This window comes from Hydractinia symbiolongicarpus, chromosome 1 (genome assembly GCF_029227915.1).
Source record: "Hydractinia symbiolongicarpus strain clone_291-10 chromosome 1, HSymV2.1, whole genome shotgun sequence".
NCBI classification, from domain to species: Eukaryota; Metazoa; Cnidaria; class Hydrozoa; order Anthoathecata; family Hydractiniidae; genus Hydractinia; species Hydractinia symbiolongicarpus.
Genome location: NC_079875.1, coordinates 16209699 through 16230535, shown reverse-complemented (window position 1 = coordinate 16230535; position 20837 = coordinate 16209699). Strand labels below are relative to the sequence as shown.

The window sequence follows — 20837 nt, the reverse complement described above, 5'->3', positions numbered from 1 at the left end:
CACTATAGACGAGGCTAATGATAACAAGCGACAAACGAACAAAACAGAGATTTACATAGTAGATGAACACAAGGATGCGAACGAATGTTTGGAAGGTTCTGAATACGAAAATACAGAGTTAGAAGTTAACAGATCAAGTGAAAGCAAGATTGTGTGCGAAAATGAGAATTACAATGGTGAATCTTTACATTTGGAAGAGGACTAAAAGCTTACAGCGTATAATGTTGTAGACGGAGGGCCGTTACCGCCTACGGACCCCGTAACGCTCCCTGGAACACGCCCCCTCCATATATTTTGTCAACCATGGTTATTATGGAAAAGAATTACGCAGAGGATGCGTTTTTACCCAAGGAAGGAGGTTTAAATCTTAAAATCTCTACGCTCAACCCGGTTCCCTTAAAACCTGGGTTTTAGCATAGGAATTGCCTGACTGCAAAAAAAATAAACTTATAAAAATATTTTGTTTCCTGTGTGTCGAATTTTGACATAAAACAATTTTATTTAAAGTCTTCCACATCTGTATTTTTATACTAATGTTATGTCAACATAAATATACCACTTGATTACATTTCGCAAAATTTGTCTGCGTGAGGATTACTAAAAAGATAAATTTGCGAATATATAACTTAATTTATTATTAGATTAATCTGTATTTAAAAACGGCAAGATATTTTCGTTTTTCTTCACTTGTTTTTTCTCTGGGTAAGATTCACGAATTTAATTCTCCACAAAAAGCTTAAAATTGTTTAGAAAAATTCAGTTCAGTCAAACTGCTAAGTGACTCATTATGCATGAAATACTGTGAAAAAGAAAAAAAATTAAATTAAAGTTAATTGAAGTTTTGATTATTAATTTAAAAACATGTTTATACAAAAAAATAGTAGCCAACACAAAATTTCAGAGGCTTTTGAAATTAAAAAAGGATTACTTTTGAATTTTATTTATACACCTCATAATCACATGACAAGAGCAAGCTTTACTTACACGTGAAATTTCCCAAAATTGTACAAATTATATTCGCAGGGGACTAAAAAATTTGTTCGAGATAAATAAAGTTCGAGATAAAGAAAGGAAAATACCTTACGCGGACCACAAAGGGACCGAGACTTAAGTTCGAGATAGAGAGAAGTTCGAGATTAGTGGAGATAGAGAGATTCCACAATAATATTTAACGACAAGTTATACTTTGTTCAACTGATTCTTATTAACACGAGTGAAAGTTTTGAATTAAAATTATAAAATTATATCTCAGGTTTTCTTTAAAACCTTAACCCTATTCGGTCCGGGGGGGGGCGGATTCCGCCCCCCCTGACGGTTTTTTTTTAATAACTCCTGATTGCTTTGTTATATGGCTATGATACTTACTGAGTTTCAACATTTATCTATTAGACACCTGCATGCTAATTTTTTAGGTCCCATACCTTTCAGAGGCTTTGATATTGGTCATTACTCGAAACTACCCCTAAAAATCTCTATGAAATCCTTATAATGGGGAAAATATAATAACTCCTGTTAGGATTATCCTTAGAACTTGAAACTTGCAACACAACTTTGTTTCATCAAGAAGAATCATTTGGAATAATTTGAACACGTGACTAATCCGATTTCCCGCTTTTGTCGGATTTTACCCGAAAATCGGAAAAAAACGGATTTTCGGGCAATTTTTGGCAATTTTTCATCCGATCCATGTAAAAACCGGAAGATATGTTAAATAACTTTTATTTAGCTTTCTGAAACTTCAAACAGAATGTAAAAATTCGCTCTAGAACAAAAGTAATTATATTTTAAGCAGATAGTGGCATTTTTAACAATTTTCAAGCTTTTGATGACGTCACAGAAAATGTGCTGACGCAAGCAAATTTTTTTTGGCGCCATTTTGTTCCTTTTATGACGTACTATAAGTGTGCCAAGTTTGATTCAATTTGAACAACCCTATGAAAAGTTATTGAGGGGGGGCGGAATCCCCCCCCCCCCCCGGTCATAGTATGTTCGAAAAACCCCGGACTGAATAGGGTTAAGGAAAAATTTAGATTTATTTAGAGGTATGTTGAAATAGGTGTGGCTTATCAATTTTAGTTTGGCTTAGTGTGGCTTATCAATTTTTTTATCAATTTTTTTCAATTTGGCGTGGATTGAAATAAAATTTGTCTCTATACGAAACTTATTTCCTCCCTTTAAAGGATTGTTAGAGGGATTTAAACCAAATTCTGGTTTCCAAATCTTCTTTAGCACTTCATTGGACCATTTAATTAGGCCAAACTAAGGCAGTAGAAAATGAAGAATGCCACTGCACTTTATATGAGTAGCTACGTTCAATGTTAGCGAGTGATGACTTACTCAAAAACGAAATAAGAAAAGAACAATTTGTTTTGAAAGTCACAGCATTACATATTAACGAGATTTTATTTAGGTAAAATACAATGTCCTAAACGCTGCTACAAAGTGAGTATAAAGTTTTAATGAATGGCTCGAATTACTCGAATGGCTCGAACAAAATCAAAACAATTTTCTTTTTTTCTATTTTTTCAACTTTTTTTAACAAGGTGTCTCTGTTGCTGATTCGTGATGTCTTTTGTTGCAGAAAACGCATATTGAGAGAAAGTCTTTGTTTATTAAAAATTTAAACTTTTAGAATTTGTTGATACCTGAAATGCGTTCCCTTTACATTGCCTCCATTAGAGACAAGAAACATTAAAAACGACAATTACTATAAAATCCTTTTTTAATTTTTATCAAACATTTTATCGTACATATTTACTTGTTTCTTAATATTAACATAGTGTTTATATTAAATAAATTAGATTAAAGGCTTGTTAGAAAAAGGACTATCCAACATAAAACTTGGTTTTTGTGAGAAAAAGAGGCGGTGTGATTACCTACTGACTTCATAAAGACATAACTTCCTTAGTGCATAAATAAATCTCCTGAAAATCCGGAATAATATACATTAAGTACTGGCTACATAAATAACAATTACAAATATATATAAACAATAAGAGAAATTAATAAAATGCTTAACATATTTCGTGTTATTTTTTTTACACCAATCACCTGTACAAGACTTTTCTACTAGTACTAATATTTTTTTTTCTAGCCCCCTAAATTTATTTAGAAGAAGTAACCATTCAAGCTATTTCTGAATTTTTTCCCCTTGTATTTTAATCCGAACTTTTCCCCCTAAAAAGTATAAGAACATACGATGATTCTATACATTTTCATATCCACACAGACTTAAAATTTACCACGTTTAAATCAGAAAAAAATAAACCCAAAAACGTACACAAAGGGGTGACGATGCGATCAAGACGGAAAAAAATAAGAAATATAACATGAATATTAATTCAATATACTATAGTTACTACAAATTATTCTCCCATAATCCTCTTAACCCTTTCACAGTCTCTAATGTTCAGTGCTTCTTCGATACGAATCACGCGATTTCATTCTGGCCCGATACCAATCCTCCACCTTTTCGTCATTGTATTGGTTGTAATGATGAGCTCGAGAGTTGAATCTTGCTGTATACCAATTTATTCTCTCGTCTTCTTCATACTGGTTAAATGTTTCGCGTTGTTTACCCCAGTATAAGTACCATGAGTAAGGAATTGCTTTCTCGTCGTCATCTTCAACTTCAAGAAAAGAAGCATTGTGCTGGTGTGCATCTTGAACTCTCTGAGGCGCAGATGGGCGTAACGGTAGAGAGAATTCATCCTCATTAGTGCGTTGTTGGGGCGTTGGGGGTTGTTCTGAAACATATATACTTTGTGGGCCTGATGGTTTAGGGTGATTTCTTTGTAAAAATTTACCCTCTTGCATAGAGTAGGTACCGTACCACACTGCTGGTGACTCGGAACTTTGTCGTTGCTTTTGGGCGCTCAAGCGCTTCGGAAGTGTTGGTTTTTCGGGCGTTTTAATGATGGATTCTTGAAGATATTGTTCTGCTACATCTAATGATGGTTGACGTGTGATTGTTGGTTCTTGTGGCATACCTAATCTTTTCGGTGGAACAGGTTTACCAGGAGCATCTTCTTTCCGGTCATAAAAATGCGCCATGTTAAATACAGATCGAGAAGACGTCATAGGAATCCTCCATGATTTTTCCTCGTCATACTTCTTCTTCTTCTTTCTCTCCCTCTTCATTTTCTTTTCGGTTTTTGGCCTTCTTTGATTTTCAGCTGCGTTTACTTTATGCAATACAGCATTGTACATATACACTAGCTGATTGTATTTCTCTTTCCAATCCTTCGTCCTTTCTGTCAACATTTGATACTTTGTCTTGTAATACGCCACTCTATACGTTAGTTTGGTCTTTTTTTCCCTGAATTTATCCTTTGCTTGAGTTAATTTTTGATATTCATTTTTTAGGTGTGATTTTACTAGCTGTTTTGCTTTGTAAACCTTTATTTTAAACTCTTCTTTTTGCTTCCTTAGTTTCATCTTCAAATCCTCAATCTTATATTTGGTGTTTAACTTTTCTTTAAATTTCCATTCTTGGAATTTTTTTTTCTCTGCCTTCATCTTATCTTTTAACTCGTTCATGGCGGTTTCATACTCATTCAATTTTTCATTATCTTTAGATTTACCATGTCCCTCACTTGGTTTTGCTGCGGTCATATTTTCTTCATTTTTGCTCTTGACAGCACTAGACATTTTGTTTTCAACTTCCATTATAACGTCTTTGATCTTTCTATCCGTTTGCCATTTATACAGATCAAACTTAAAGCTTAATTCGGCAAGTTTACTTTTGTACCACGTCTCACTTTCGTCTGCATCTTTCACTTCATCATTCTTTTGATAGTCATCAGCATTTTGTTGGTTCAAATGAGGCGCAGGCATGTCAAGTTTAGTAATTGTTTTTAATTTTCCATTGACTAATTCCACATAGACGTCTGCTAATTCGCAAGGAAATCGAGTGTACCCTCTTTCATAACCTTCTTCAATGATTTCTTCGTAAACATCCTCTCCGCATTTATAGAGAGTCTTGAGACTTTCTTGTTTAATCACAGAGCATTTTAAACAAACGTGGTCACGTTTCGCATTTCTCCATCTGTTTTCAAATGATTTAAATGCTGCATCAGGACAGATTTTATTATCGTTTGTGTCTAGACGGCATTCAGGCATTTCCAGTTTGGTAATGGTCCTTGACTTTTCATTGACTAGTTCCACATAAAAATCACCAAGTACACAAGGGAATCGCACGTTCTCCCATTCAAAGCCTTCGTCAATTGCTTCTTCATAAACCTCCTGTCCACATTTGTAAAGCGTTTTGAGGCCTTTTCGAGCTATCACAGAACATTCCACACATACAACATTCAATTTTGCTGGCTCAGGTTTTGGAAATTCAGGATTGATTTCATTTGTCCATCTACTTTGGAATGATTTAAATGATGCATCAGGACAATATTGATTATCGTCAATAACCTGTTCATCTTTTTTGACTGAATTGATCATATTACCAATTTTAAAGATCTTTCGAAAACGATTAACATTTTCCAGTGTAGTTTGTTCTTTAGAATTGCCAGCTTTTATCTTCCATTGACTTTTTAATTTGCTCCATACGTTATTTACATGGTCTGATATTTTTTCAACAGGTTTTGAGAATAATGGAAGGTTTGATGTTATGTTAAAATCAGGAAGAACGTTTGAAAATAAGGTAAGGCAAGAGGAAAATGAAAAGGTCGAGTTCTTCATTGATTTTCCGATTTTTGCACACTTTCGAAGGTTTGATAATTTCAAGGATGTATACTTCTTCTGCCAGTATATCACCTTTTCCTTCTCCTGTTGCAACTGATCTTTCAAATCAGCAATGGCACTGCCATTATCAACAGGTGACAAATTGAAAATGTCTTGAATGATGACATCAACGTCATCTGCGTATTTTGACATGTCCATGGCGCCATTCATCATTACCCTGATTGGTCTAGCCTTATCAGTAGCCGCCTTTTTCACTTGTTTTTTCCAGTACATTGTCATTTGTTTCTGAAGATGGTATCGTTCTTTTAAATCTTCCAAAGATGTTTTTAAGGCTCCATGTTCTTGTTCCAATGTGTAATACGACGCAAGAAGATCCCGTACACTATTTTTCATCGTTTGAGAAGATCGTATGTTAGTAATATTAAGCTTGTTGATTTTCTTGCTCAAGAACAGGAAGATTTCAGGAGGGAGGTCTTTACTGATTTGTGTCGAAGACGAGGGGACGTTATCTTTCTCTCCTCCGTTGCTGACAAACATTGAGGCACAGCCTATAAGAGAATAGTCATTATTATAAAAACAATCACTTACGTTTTGTGGAAGATTTTGTTTAACAAAACAGAACCACACATTATAATTTCCCAAAGGATAAAAGAAACAATCTGTGAACATAAATCCTATAACTGATGTGATGAAATTCCTTTCCTCTCTTAAATCTTTAACTTTAATGTGACGTATGTTTCCACATGGAACAAAAATTAAAGGCTTACCGCTTCCTACGCAAACACCAGTGGCTACACACAGACAAAAGACGATGACAAGGGTTGATGTTTTCATTAAAAAGAACTGATTCTTCTTTTCTTTTTTGTCAAACAATGACGTGAAATCCTTCTCGTCTTCATGTTCTTCGTATCCTTCAAAGAGAACTTTGATATCGTATTGTTCTTCTTCATTTTTAACCTCAAAAAGAGTTTTAATGCCCAAATCTTCTTCAGCATCTTCTTGGTTGTCAAATAGGCTTTTGATTCCAAGATCGCTTTTTTCTTTTACTTCTTTTCCTTTTTCCTTTTCTTTTCCTTTCTCTTTTCCTTCTTTCTTTTTTCCTCTCTCTGTTCCTCTCTCTGTTCCTCTCTCTTTTACTTTTGTTCTCTTTTCTTTTTCTTTTTCTTCTTCAAACTCCTCATTGAACAACATGTCAAAGCCAAAGTTATCTTCAATCGTCTTGTTTTTTTTAGCTAGAAAATGATTTGACTTTTTAATACAAATATGTAATCTCGATTACCCAAATTATTTGAACATTCACTAGACGTTACACGAGACGGGAAAAAAAGAGAAGGAGATAATAAACAAAAAGTTGGAGGGTTCAAATCGTTCGCCTTGGTTATTCTTTTCCTTATTCATCATTTCCTGTTGCTACTTTTTAATACTTTGTCAGGTAAGGTTTTCGAGACTGAAGAATACAGAGCTTTATAATTTTGCCAAATTCTACTTAAATGTCCCAAATCCTATGGAAAGTTACGAAATTCTAATTACTTAAATATATATGTATACAGGCTTACCCGAAATACCACAACCTCGTTTTTGCCTTTTTGACATTCGGAGGCGGGCGGCTAAGCGGCCCTTAGACAACAAACCCTTGGGCCGAGGATGGTACTACCACAATAAATTATAAACAAAAGTTTGGCTTTTGTATACACCTATGATCCCAGGGCTTCTCATAACACTATGGTAAAAATCAATTGGAAGAAGAGTTTCACACTGTTTAATAGTTGTGTTGAAATGGGTCTGTCTCAAAAATTTCAAGGAAAAGGCGAAATTGTCAACAAATTTTAAAACCTTACCTTTACTCTTATGTTGAAAGTAATTTTCATTCGCAAATACAATCTCTAACGATTCGTCCTCCGCTGCGGTGGTAGCGACAGATTTGGACAACACTTCTATATCCGAATCATCTTCGTCATCACTCTCCATCGTTGCTTTCCAGTGTTTAATCTCTTCCTCACAGTTCTCATTTGACTTGATAAGAAATTCATTGTTTGACGTGTTTTTCTGCAACATTTGCGAATACAAATGCTGTTCCGGACGTTGCTGTAACACTTCTATATCTGAATCGGTTTTAATTGGTTGGGTATTTCCGAATAAGAAATAGTTTTCGTGTATTTCCAACTCGTTTTCGTCCAGCGAACGAATTTTTTGCTGCGGTATAACCTCATACTCGCTCTGAGTTACGACATCTCTACTTGGAACTACCTCAAAGTCATCAGAAGATGACGTGGCCGTACTTGAACTCTAAACACAAGACAATAGCTAGTACAAATCTTTTAGTTTATCTCGAGAATTCTCTAGAACTCTTATTTGATTTACCACTATTAAAAGACAGTTGCAACCTCGTTCCCAAGGCTTTTTGTCTTTTTTTATTAAATCAGAAGTGTATTATACAACAGAATGCAGCATCGGCAAGAGACAAAAAAACGAAGTTAATCCCAGGATTTTGGCTGCGAGGTGACGATGCAATTTTACTTTCTTTACGCAAACAGTAAAGATTAAAACAACTATAATTGTTTTGTTTTGTTTTAGATAGAAGGCGTTCTTCTTTCTTATTAATCCGTACATAGCAAATTTGAGATGCGTATGCAAGCAGTTGGAAGCCGTTCTTTACTATTTTTGATCCAATAAATACCGCGGAGTTTTCTGCAGATTCTAAATGTTGGAATTTTGTGTGCGGGAAAGAAAATTTGTGAAGTAAAAAACATTATATAAAAAGCACAAATAATATTCCTAACGTGAATATTCCTATCTTAATCTTATGCCTTCTTTACTGTCTTCATCACCTGTTAAATCACTTTAAATAACGTTGCATTTCAGTTTTACAATTCTTTCCCGATGAGGGCGGTACTAGATTATACAATTCTTCGCTGCTTGTGTAGAGTTTATTGAAGACGGCTAAATGCGATATACGACGACAAAAAGTTGCAATTTTAACACATGTTATTCAACCTTAAAGTTGGATTTTTGTTGTTCGGTGTCCGCTTTTCGACTTAATTGACGATAATGTGGCGTAGCGAAAAAAAATATAATAAAAAATATATCTAATATTTAACGTTTTAACTTGCAGCTCTCTTCACTCTTTGATCCTGCTAGTTCATATTTATTTTTTAATATTTTGTTTGTTTATCATTGTTAGTTCTTTTTTAATTTTTATCCATAGATGTTTAATCAAATCGTCTTTTCACTTAAGCGGTAGCTACACGTGGCAAAAACCATTCGCAAAGAAAATATCAAACCCCTGGATATGTTTTTATTAGCAGCAGGTCTAAAAGAGCTATTACACTAGTACTGAAATTTTGCTTCGGATAGAAAACGGTTACCATCCAAGAAGTGAATAAATTATTATTAAAAATGTAAAAAATATTTTTTTCTTTTTTTGAACATAGTTTTCTCCATTATTTTACGTACAGTTTCCAAGTAGGAACGAAAAGCTCGAAGTCGTTAGGGATTCCAACCTAACAGGTCCTATAACGATGCTCTATTTTTTTCCTGCAACACAAGTCAGATGACGGTCAGTAAATGGCTGCAAAGAGGTGGACAACATTACATTAGAAGTGCGTAGCAGCGGGCAATCTCTGCTTGCAAGTCTAATGGGTTCCCACTGCACCACCATCTCTACATTCAATAGTCAAGATAATTAAGATCTCGTAATAACTTACCTTTTTCGCTTTAGAAGTCCTTTGTTTCTGTTTTTTCGATTTCCCCATGTTTTTAAAATAAAGGCTACACAAAGGTCGAACCACCTCGCTCTGATAACGTTTGCAACTGAACTATTTTTTTTATCAAGCTCATAAAACTTTAACTCTGCAAATAGTGTTAAAATATTTATGAGTAGATAGAATTCACTATAAAATTCGGACTACATTTTAACTTTTTAAAATATGGTTGTTTTTATTATTAATATGTTATGAATATACAATATGGAAGTTGCGTTGAATGACTAAACTTTGTATACTTAATTTATGGTTTTTGTTGGTTCAAACGAGAATATTTAAATGTTGATGAGCAACTATACATCGAACTGAAACAGATACGAAGTAAAATTTTGAATTATTCATTCAGTTATTTGAATGTGAAAAATTTAAAAACAGTGCTACCAGAACATAAGAAAACCTATCTTTGTTTTTCTGTTCAGTTCAAACATTACGCACAAAGCAATTAACTAAAATAGAAAAGTGGTCATTGTAATTTAAAACTTTTTTAATCCAATTTATTATTTTGCCATAAAGAACACTCCTGAAGTTTTGTGGTATCAGTGGCTAAAACACTTTAGTATCTTAATTTTTTTAAAAACGATATCTGACTATTTTAAACCTTGAATATACTATGACTACGAAGAGACACGTGCCAGAACTTTAAACGCCCTGTTTGCACAATCTTTCATGCCCAAATTAGTTTATTAATATTATATTTTCAAGCACCAGTACCTTGGCGACGAATCTAATTAAAATTTGATACGTATAACCTGAACATTTTTGCAACAAATTGAAAAGAAAACAGTGTATACCTCAGAATCATCATTATCGATGCTATCAACAAAGGTCCATGCCTTCTCCTTTCCCTTCATCGTCTCACCTAAATATGCGTTCTTCCGGCCAACTCATACATCAAAGTCTTGCACAGAAATATAATACAGTATATATAAAAAACGTATGGTGTAGTTTTCTGTTATGATCGATATATTTATTACCAAGTAAAAACTTTTCTTTTCAGTTGCTTGCAATGTTTGTTATAGTTTTGCAGCATTCTTTTCATAAGTTTTAATTCAGCTTGTTTTTTAACTTTTTTAAGTTTGTTTTGATCACGTGATAAAGCGTAGTGAACGCAGCACTCCACCACGGTGCTTCTTATGGTTTGTGTCGACAGCATTTTGTCGTGCAAAGTTTTTCTGCTAGCGCCCTGGTATTCCACATTAAGAATATGCAATAAACGTGAACAGAAAATTATATCTTCACTTTTTGGTAAACCAAAGAGAAATAAAGAACAATAGCCTTGTACCACGTGTGGTATATATACACAAAAATATATATGAAAAGTATGTTCATTGTAAACTGTAGTTAGTATATACAAAGAAATTTAATTCCTTTAACAAGCATGAAAGACCTGCAAATAATTAGTTTACAAGCTAAAATTGACATTGATAATCAGCTATGTCTATCTTGTTCAAGTGGTCTGGGCGATTAATTTGCAGAGTCAGCAATCTTTTTACAGTGTCAGCAAAAAATTGTGTGACCCAGAGACAAACAAGACGAATCAAAAACGCTGCTAAACACGTTTTCTCCCAAGACAACAGTGCATTTTACTGTTTTCCTTTCTCTTGCCTACAGATCCTCAGACATCTTGCTCAATTTACTCTTTAAGTTTTTTTGAGTATAAATTGTGTCAAAACATAAAGTTGTTCCTCATACACTACTATAGCTAGAAGAAATTATGAGCCAGCGACAAGATCCGAGTGACTTTCTGAAACAGATCATTGGCATGCCAGTCGTTGTAAAACTAAATTCTGGGGTCGATTATCGAGGTATAAACGATTATCAATATGTTTTTGAAATATAAAACATTGTGCTGTCCTAAATTTGTAAAACATTTATTTGCTTCTATTTTTTTGGCTCAGGAGAAATTCATACAAAAGCAACAAATCAGCATTTCTTATTTGTTTTTTAAGCAACCTCTTCAAATATAAACACTTAAACAAAACAAACAAACAAAAAAATGCAATGAGTGCAAAATTTTCCAAACAGGTTTTTGTTTTGTTGTCTCAGCACATTTTTTCAGCAATTCCTCCATTGCATAAAAAGGAACATTCTTTTCATTTTGCAGGTGTGTTGGGTAGTCTTGATGGTTACATGAATATTGTGTTAGAGCAAACTGAAGAATATGTTAATGGCCAGGTAAGATTTTCTCTGGCTATGTCAAATATTTTTCTGGAACATGGGGCTTCCCTTGATATTTGTTATAAGTCTTCCTGAGAAGACTTATAACAAATATATCAAGAATGGGTTACGAGAGAGTGTAGAGTTCATCTGCTTAGTTGTAATCAGATTGAAGGTAAAAAATAAAAGCAATTAATAGGGTTGCCATTTTTGTTTATTTAAATTAAAGTATATACATATTGGTATTAAATCTGAGACCCTTGGATTTTTTCCAATGTCTTGCCGAGTTAACTAAGCTTTCTGCAAGTTAATAAAATGAGTTGTTCTCATATGAAAAACCACTCATTTGTACTTAAATCAAAGGATATCCCAATATTGGTCATGTTAGTTAGGGATCGTCTCTGAGATCGTTCGATATTTACTTAAATCATTTCACAATTTCACATACCATAATTCGTTTCAAAATCGTATCATTATGATTGTTTCAGTACATTTATATTAGATTGTTTCAAAATCATTCAAGGTGTTTCTTTTACATTCTTTTAACATAAAAGAATAAAAGAAATTACTAATCTAATAAAGGTCTCTCAATAAAATCTATGCGCTGTCACATAGGTTTTTCTATCGCTGCTTTTCGTTCTTAAATTTTTAAAATGCGAACTAACGAAGCTTTTCTATTGCCGTTCTTAGTTTAATTTTTAAAATGTGATCTAAAAAAGCATTTCTATCGCCACATTTCGTTCTTAATTTTTTAAAATGCGATTTAACGAAGCTTTTCTATCGCCGTTCTTCGTTCTTAAATTTTAAAATGCGATCTAAAGAAGCATTTCTATCGCCGCATTTCGTTCCTAATTTTTTAAAATGTGATCTAACGAAGCTTTTCTATCACCGTTCTTTGTTCTTAAATTTTTTAAAATGCGATCTAAAAAAGCATTTCTATCGCCGTTCTTCGTTCTTAATTTTTTTTCATTGCAATATTTTTAATTTTAAAGGAAATTGTTAGTTTTAAGAAAAACTGTTTATGTTTAGTTCTGAAAAACTGTTTTACGATATTTACGATAAAAGATGTTGTTGATGATGTTGATGTTGTGTTGAATAAAAGAAAGAGAAACAATACTTTTACATTAAGTTTAATTGGTTTTTAATTAGTTCAAAATCGTTTCAAAATTCGTTTCAATAACTTTCAAAGACTTTTACATCGTATCACAAATATTATTTTGACAATCGTATCAAATCGTTTCAGATTTTTTTCTAATCGTTTCAAAATAGTTTTAAAATCGTTTCACAATCGTTTCATTTTTACGTAGTTTATACAAAATCGTTTCACAAATAAAATATGAAACATTTAATTTATTTCATGATACGATTATGAAACGATGTGAAAAAAATATTGAAACGATTTCCATACCATGAAAGTCGTTTCAATTCGTATCAAAACTGAAACGATCTTGGACACGATCCCTAAAGAACAATAGAAGTAACCAATCAAAAAAGGCAGAGTATTTTGACCGCAAGAAGTTTGTTTTCGACTAAGCGTAATTTTTCTCACCTTAACTATTATGGTTTTTCGGAGTTCAGGAAAATTTCCCCCCCCCCCCTCCTCTCGCAGCTATTGTATTGTGGTTTGCTGAAGGGTTGGAAAATTTTGCACCGTTCTCTTCACATGAAGGTTTTATCAAAACAGTGAACATATCTTTACAGGTTTGGCCACAAATTGACCGAAATGATAAAGTCAAAATAATTTTTTTAGAACTTTTCAGATTTAATGTTAGAAAGTACTTTAATTTTTCTTATTAACTTCTTAATTGATGCATTATGCGTAACCAGTAATTGTCACACCTCAGCGTTAATTAAACTAGTGATGGATCAATTCTTTTCTACATTGTTTTTTACAAGAAATTGTAATTGTCTGTGGCGCTGTGGAATACAAAATAAGTGTAGATAAACACATAATGTTAGTGGTCTTGATGCCTGACAAAACGATGCAACATTAAATGTAATTCATTCTTTAAACTAAAGTGACCCTGTCCATGTTCCTACTACAAGCCTTTACACTGTATGCGATTGTTCTTTTGATGTGACACATAAAATTATATAGTTACTATTCATAACGAATAACATTGCATCAAATAATATTCATTAAATATTGATCTCTTTGCTAACGAAAAGCAGGTCTTCTAACTTGTAATTCACTTTGATTTTCAGTAATGCCTCTTTTTCTCATCATAGGTAATTTAAAATTTAAGCAATTGTGTCGGGACCGATATAGGCTTTACATGTAGATTTTTTAAGCAGTTCAGAAAGTTTTGTCTGCTTCAGAAAGTCCCTTTATTGCTGTAAAACTTAAATCTGTTCTTTTTCTTTAGCTTAAAAACAAATATGGAGATGCTTTTGTAAGAGGAAACAACGGTAAGTATATATATTTTTCTTGTGTTAAATGTTTACACAGTGTAACTTGTGTTCGTGACCTTTAATTTAGAAAAACCATAATAAATTTTAAATGTATTATTTAAATTTTTTGATTTGTATACCTTTTTTGTGTCTGTGCATAAGAATCAAGTAATGGCTAAACATGTAGCAAAAAGTAAACAAAGCCTTGGAAACCTATCAAATGTTTCACCATATGTTAGAAACGAGTTGAACATCATTTTCATTCTCAGCCATGTGTAAGACAAAAATTATTAACTCTAATAATATTTGAAAGGAATTAAAGGGAACCTAAGGTATAAAATGATGTTGGACTTTATATTATATATAGAGCCTAAAAAGTTACTTAGCAATTTTTATTTTTTTTTAATTTTTTAAAAGCTCTTTTCATTCTCATTTATTCACATTTAAAAGATTTTGGATTCTATTGTGCTGCATAAATTATGATTTCATATTAAGGAATAGCAAATTTTGCCATTCTCTGTCATCAGTAATTTTACACCTAAAAGCATGTGCATTCAGACGTTGCCAATACATAGGTATTATAAAGGTGATTAGTTAACATAAATTATTTTGCTAAAATGACACTTGGTTGCTGGATCCAGTCCTCTTAATTTTTTCTAATGACCCAATAACTGGGGATATAGAATTTAGTTTACAATGAGATGTTCTTGGTAAGTTTGCATAGGCCTCGGTACTCGCAAAATTTGATTACCAAACGACATATATATACATGTAATTAATCCTTTTAACAAACTTTAAACAACTCTAAAATTAAGTTGCATTTTATTGTTGTTGGCATTTTATAATACCATTCACATACTATTTTTATACCCTCTGGCAATCACGAAAGTTAATTCTCACAAAAATCATTGAAATAATTGTTTCAGGAAGTTAATTGCAAAAAATATTTGAAATGGACCATAAAGTTCCCTTGATTTTTGTTTTTATTGATTCACGAAAGTTTCTTCCTTTAAAGGGAACCCAAGGTATAAAATGATGTTGGACTTATATTATAGAGCTTTAAAAGTTGATTGGCTAGTTTGTTTAAATTTTTTAAAAAGCTTTTTTCATTCTCAAAATATTCACATTTAAAGAATTTTAGATTTAAGTACCGTATTTCCTCTAAAGAACGCCGCCCTCTAAAGAACGCCGCCCTCCAAAGAACGCCGCACTCCAAAGAACGCCGCACTTCTATATGAAAATTTGTAATAAACGCCGCCCTCTAAAGAACGCCGCCCTCCAAAGAACGCCGCACCTTAGATGCGGCGTTTATTAGAAAAAAACCATTTTAATAGGGAAAGTAAAAAAAGTTGGTATTTATATGAATTTGATCTGTTTTCTTTCACAAAATTCTTCTACATCTAATGACAAATACGAATATTTAGTTTTACGCTTTAACAGTTCACCGTGAAGAATTTTAGCATAACTTTTGCTAGATGTAAAACAAATGAACTTTGCAGGTACACTCAAACCAATCTCTCGTTTTCGTTTCCCAGTAACAGTTAATATCCCATAAAGGGGAAAAAAGAAGAAGCTTTACCTTTGAATTTAAGACAACAGTTGTTGATCACGCAATTAGTACATCAAATCGCGAAGCAGGAAGAAAGTACGGTGTCGATGAAAAAAGAGTAAGAGAATGGAGAGCTAATGTGGAGAAGTTGAAACAAGGAGCAGCGAAAAGATTCAAACTAGAAGGAGGAGGTTGCAAAATCAAGAATCTTGATTTAGAAGAAGATCTGCTCGAATGGATACATAATAGGAGAGCTAATTCTTTGCGTGTTTCGAAAAAACTGATAATGAGAAAAGCAAAAGCAATGCACGATGAAAAAGCTGGAGAGGACACTGTTGCAAAAAATAGTTTCCAGGCTAGTCGAGGTTGGTTGGAAAAGTTCATGAAACGAAATTGTCTTTCATTACGTCGTAGAACGACAACAGTTCAAAAGGATCCAGCGTATCTTGTGGACAGGTTGGTGCAGTATGTAGTACATGTCCGCCGAATGTCAAAGAAATACCAATTCAACGCCGGTTCGATTCTTGCAATGGACGAGACTGCTGTTTGGGCGGATATGACAGCACCTACAACGGTGTCACAGCGTGGCGAACGAGAAATTATGCTTAAATCGACTGGTCATGAAAAGGTCAGAATTTCTGTATGCTTGACAGCAAAGGCAGACGGAAGTAAATTTAAACCATTTATTGTTTTTGGTGGTGCAAAACGCGAATGCAAAGAACTAAATACTGAATTCAAAAATAAATGCGTAGTTGTGTCCTCAAAAAATGCATGGATGAACGAGGAACTCACCTTACACTATGTGCAAACAGTTTTAGGAAAGTTTTCCTTTAATCGACGCTTGTTAGCTTGGGATTCATTTGAATGCCACATGATGGATTCCGTGAAACAAGAATTGTCAAAAGGCAGAATTGAGAATGTCATAATTCCCGGTGGCTGCACTAAATATATACAGGCACCAGATGTCTCATGGAATAAACCATTTAAGAGTCGGATGATCGATCTTTATAACGAATGGATGGTTGAAGGTGTTCAACAGTTCACAAAAGGAGGAAACCAGAAACCTCCATCGCGACGAAAGCTAGTGCAATGGGTTTTAGACGCATGGAATGGCTTGAGCACGGAAATGATTATCAAATCTTTCAAGTCGTGTGGTTTAAATTTAGCTCTTGATGGATCAGAGGATGGACAAATCCATTGTTTTAAAGAAGGATCGTCCTGTTCATCTGGTGCTACCTTAATGAAAAAAGCAACTGAGGCATTGGAAGAAGACCAATCTTCTGACAACCCATTTGAAATTTACGATTGTGATGTAAATGAAAGCTATGAGTCCTTTCATGTTATCGACGAAGACTCGGACGGAGATAGCGACATTGACATTGACATTGTTTAATAGACTTTTCATAGTTTAATTCTTTTGTTATCTATATTTAATCTTAAAGAAAATACTTAACGTCAACTTCTGCTTTTTGTCTCACTCATGGTTTTGTAATAAACGCCGCCCTCTAAAGAACGCCGCACCTAAAAATTGCATTTTGTAAAGAACGCCGCGGCGTTCTTTAGAGGAAATACGGTAATAGCAAATTTTGACATTTTCCGTCATCAGTAATTTTAGACCTCTTAAGGGATGTGCATTCAAAATGCCTAGATATTATAAAGGTGAATTGATTAACATAATTTTTTCCCAAAATGACACTCGTTTGCTCCTCCCAGACCTCTTAATTTTTTCCCAATGGCCAATGTTTGTCTAAAGGCTTGCTAGCACCCTTTGTCACCAAGATTTGCCCATATATATGGACTGTTTGTAACATCGGTTATATCTTGTTTTTCTTTTATAATATATAACATATAAAATTTTTAGAATTGCAAATTTATATTTTAACCATCATTTTATATGTTTTTACATTTAGTTCTGTATATTAGTACTCGAAAACAGAAGCCAAAAGTTTGATCAATCCAATATTGCTGGATCCGACGCTATTTTGTTGTTACTATGAAGAATATACTTAGCTGAAGTATCAATCCACACAACTGGTCTTAATTATAGAATCAGATTCATCTTGTATATATAACTTGTGTTATAATACTTTATTGTATTTTAAAGAGTTTTTATTTCACAAAGAAGTTTGTCTTAGTTATATTGATATTTATAACTTTTAGTTGTTTTCTGAAGTCAGAAAAAGCTTTTCTTGCAGCGTTAGTATGATTTATGGCAACCACAGTACTGTGCCAATATGTTGACCATTGTGATTTGTTAAGAAATTCGTTGCTTCAAGTCAAAATATTGTGGATTTGAGTTCCCATTCCCTGTTAGCTGATTTCATATAAAGTAATTGCTTGATGTTTACACTATTGGGGTTGGGGTTGAGAATAAGGGAGGGGGGGTCATTAAAGTCTATGTTGACTATCGTTTTATCTGAAAATGAATTCGAAATTGTACCTGTCATGTATAATTGTTGTGTAATTTACGGACTAAAAATTTACGGAAGTTGTTATTAAATAATACAAAGTTTGATAAGACGAAAGCCATCAATGAAATTAAATTACTAAAAAAATTGCATGTATTTTAAAGACTGGGATAATAAAAAAATATCTTGTTTGCCAAATAGACTTCAAGCTACCTTATTAGTATGCATTTCCTTATACTGTAATGTACATCTGATGACCAAAATTGACTATACCTCAACTATAACAAAATTTATTGCTTTGTTTTGCTTTTTTATGAAGTTAACTAATCAACTGTGAATTCCATGATCTGTTTTAGGGAATAGAACAAAAAAACATGCCTCCTAAGGATCCGAAGTTACGTAACTTAACCATCAAAAGTGGAGTTGTGAAAAGGTAAGCGAGACAACTTGTGGAATACACAGGCGGTGACACGTTATGTTTAAGGCTTAGATTAACTTTAAGAATGAGTATATACAGAACAACATAGGTTAACAGGAACTCAGTAGCTGTAACAGTATCAGTATCAGTTTCTGCATGATTCCTTTCGTAAAGGAGCACCGACAGAATGAAATTAAACTTTGTTTCTTGCCGTGTAACTTGGAGAATTCTTCCAAATTGTTACTGGTAAAGAGTATTGTTAGTGACAGAAAGAAAATAAGAAACGTCTATATACATATATATGCCAGGAGTCAGGAAAAATTGGAAAGCTATGTCTTTGTAAATGCGTAGTCACTACTCAAGAAAACTTCTAAAAGTTATGGAAATGCTTTTGGAAATGGAAAGAATTCCTAGAAAATCACTTTTATGAGTCTATTTTGTTATTCAGGTCAGGTTGTTTAATTTTAGGTTATGACAACTGTCCATGTGACCTTTTTTTTATTGAACCAGATCACGTTTGAGAAAAGGTCAAACAACTCCTCGAAAAATTTACTTTTTAAAAAATGGCCCTGTAAGGAGGTGTTATTACGGTTGTTTTTCTTTGTTAAGATTATCAAAAGAAAAGGTAATGTATGAGAAAGAATTTCAACAACATGAAGAAAAAATCGAAACAATGAAGAAGGAGGAAAAGGATGAATATGATATTAAGAAAATGGTAAGGTCTTTGATAGTGTAAGATTGTGTACGTTATCGTATCGTACAAGCTAAACCCAGGAAAGTCTTCGGATTTATAATGTCTATCGTTTTTTCCCTTTTTTCAAATATATCTATTCCTAATATTACTAAAGTCGAGTTGTGTTATCACATTGTAGTATCGAATTTACATTTTTTACAAGATTGTTAGGTTTTTATTACAGCTTCTGTAACTATAGAGATTCAGAAATGTCAGGAAATAATTGGATTGATATTGAGTTGATGCAATGCTTATACAAAAATACGACACCTTTGCTGACTAGTACTTTTAATCTTTGTAAAACCTAAATACTTATTTTTTTCTTTTTGTTATGTAATGGCATTTAGTATTCTGTTTGTGTTTGAAAAAAACGAATTAAAATCTCTTATGATACAACCTCTTATGATATAGCACAGCACTACCCTATTTTGAAGACATAAATACTCAAAAATCAGTTTATTTGTTGTAGATTGAAGTAAAAAACGAATCCGCTGCAATGATTCCAGACTGTACTCGCCGCTTACAAAAAGCTCAAGACGAATTGGCAGCTCTTTTAGTAAGTGTGAGCTTTGTAATTCAAAATCTGTTTATCAACCAATCACGTCCCTTGAAAATTGGGACTACTATTATTCAGGTTTGACAGCTCTCATGTATTTTAAAGTGGGTAGGTTTCGCATCCTTATAGAAATCCCATTAATCGTATGTTCAATCTGAATAATATCCGAAGTTATTTAAAATGATCATAATTGTTGCCAACAATAATTATCCGGTTTTTAACTGTTTTAAGTTCTCCATTTTTTATTTTTCCTGCTTAAATGTCTGTAAAATCTTGGATGAGTCTTTTGCATTGTTAACTGGTTCTCACGGTGATTTAAGTGTATTTTTAACGTGTTTTAAATAAGATTTTTAAACCTTAACTGCGATTTAAGCGCATTCGTGTCGTAGCATTTGTAGCATGAACCTGCTTGAAAGGTTGTAACCAAGTTTCAGGTCATTTAAATTTTACTGAAGTTATAAAAACTTTTTGGCTTCTAAGAAAAGAACGTTTTTATAGCTTATTATATTTTATAATGCGACGTATCAGTTTATAATCACTAATATTATAACATTAAAATGATAAATATATCAAAAGTCTAACAAAAAGTAGAACACTCGTAACTCTGCCCTTAGGAAAAGAAATCCACACGAAATCTTTTATTTATTAGCCAAAATTAATCCATTATTCCAGGTATATGAAGGAAAAACCTCCGATTATAAAAAACATAATTTCGATATTTCCTAACATTTTTTAAGGAGGAAGAAAAATCATTAGCTGAAACAGAAGAATACAAAACTGCAGAAAGTATTCTTAAAGATGCGAAGGAACAAGTTGCATCATGAGAAGTCTTTCTACTTTGCAGCCGATAAAATGTTTTTAGTAATTTATTATATGATCAACAACACCTCTACCGGGCAGAAACACATTCATTTTTGGTTATCGCAATTATGTCAAAGACGAGTTAGAGGTCGAGTACTATTTTATGTGTAAGTAATGCTTTATAAAAAACATCTGCCGGTAGAGTAAACTTAGAGACTCAGCGTTATAGAGAAAAAAAATATATGTTACAATCTAGTTTATTTTTTGTGTCTTTTTGTTCCAATTATGTTTTGACTATTTTTAACTGATTTTTCCCATTTTTTACAAAACAGCTCGACTAGAGATTTTTCCTTGAGCTGTCACGCTGCA

The 20837-nt window shown here is 33.1% G+C and overlaps 2 protein-coding genes across 3 annotated transcripts; one reads left to right on the top strand and one right to left on the bottom strand.

Moving 5' to 3' along the window:
- Nucleotides 1-2704: 2704 nt before the first annotated feature.
- Nucleotides 2705-10535, bottom strand: LOC130642839 (uncharacterized). 2 transcript variants are annotated; one of them, XM_057449551.1, is made up of 4 exons: nt 10247-10535; nt 7533-7980; nt 6462-6926; nt 2705-6242 (listed from the first exon to the last, which is right to left on the bottom strand). In XM_057449551.1, the coding sequence occupies exons 1-4, from the start codon at nt 10304-10306 to the stop codon at nt 3403-3405; spliced, it is 3813 nt and encodes a 1270-aa protein (XP_057305534.1). In that variant the 5' UTR covers nt 10307-10535; the 3' UTR covers nt 2705-3402. The 2 variants fall into 2 exon arrangements, with proteins under 2 accessions (XP_057305534.1, XP_057305535.1); XM_057449552.1 differs by lacking the exon at nt 10247-10535 and adding an exon at nt 9399-9552.
- A 1022-nt stretch (nt 10536-11557) lies between these two features.
- On the top strand, nt 11558-20719 carry LOC130643069 (tubulin-specific chaperone A-like). The gene is made up of 6 exons (XM_057449564.1): nt 11558-11630; nt 13979-14021; nt 18317-18393; nt 18988-19093; nt 19581-19667; nt 20405-20719. The coding sequence occupies exons 3-6, from the start codon at nt 18335-18337 to the stop codon at nt 20489-20491; spliced, it is 339 nt and encodes a 112-aa protein (XP_057305547.1). The 5' UTR covers nt 11558-11630; nt 13979-14021; nt 18317-18334; the 3' UTR covers nt 20492-20719.
- The last annotated feature ends 118 nt before the right edge of the window (nt 20720-20837 follow it).

Bases quoted from the DNA above. Each gene is read 5' to 3' on its own strand.
- LOC130643069 (XM_057449564.1), top strand. From the start codon at position 18,335: ATGCCTCCTAAGGATCCGAAGTTACGTAACTTAACCATCAAAAGTGGA. The intron at 18,394-18,987 runs GTAAGCGAGACA...TTCTTTGTTAAG, and splicing joins AAAAGTGGAGTTGTGAAAAG to ATTATCAAAAGAAAAGGTAA. The intron at 19,094-19,580 runs GTAAGGTCTTTG...TATTTGTTGTAG, and splicing joins AATATGATATTAAGAAAATG to ATTGAAGTAAAAAACGAATC.
- LOC130642839 (XM_057449551.1), bottom strand. From the start codon at position 10,306: ATGAAGGGAAAGGAGAAGGCATGGACCTTTGTTGATAGCATCGATAAT. The intron at 7,981-10,246 runs GTATACACTGTT...TCTTGTGTTTAG, and splicing joins TCGATAATGATGATTCTGAG to AGTTCAAGTACGGCCACGTC. The intron at 6,243-6,461 runs GTAAGCCTTTAA...ATTCTCTTATAG, and splicing joins TGGTGTTTGCGTAGGAAGCG to GCTGTGCCTCAATGTTTGTC.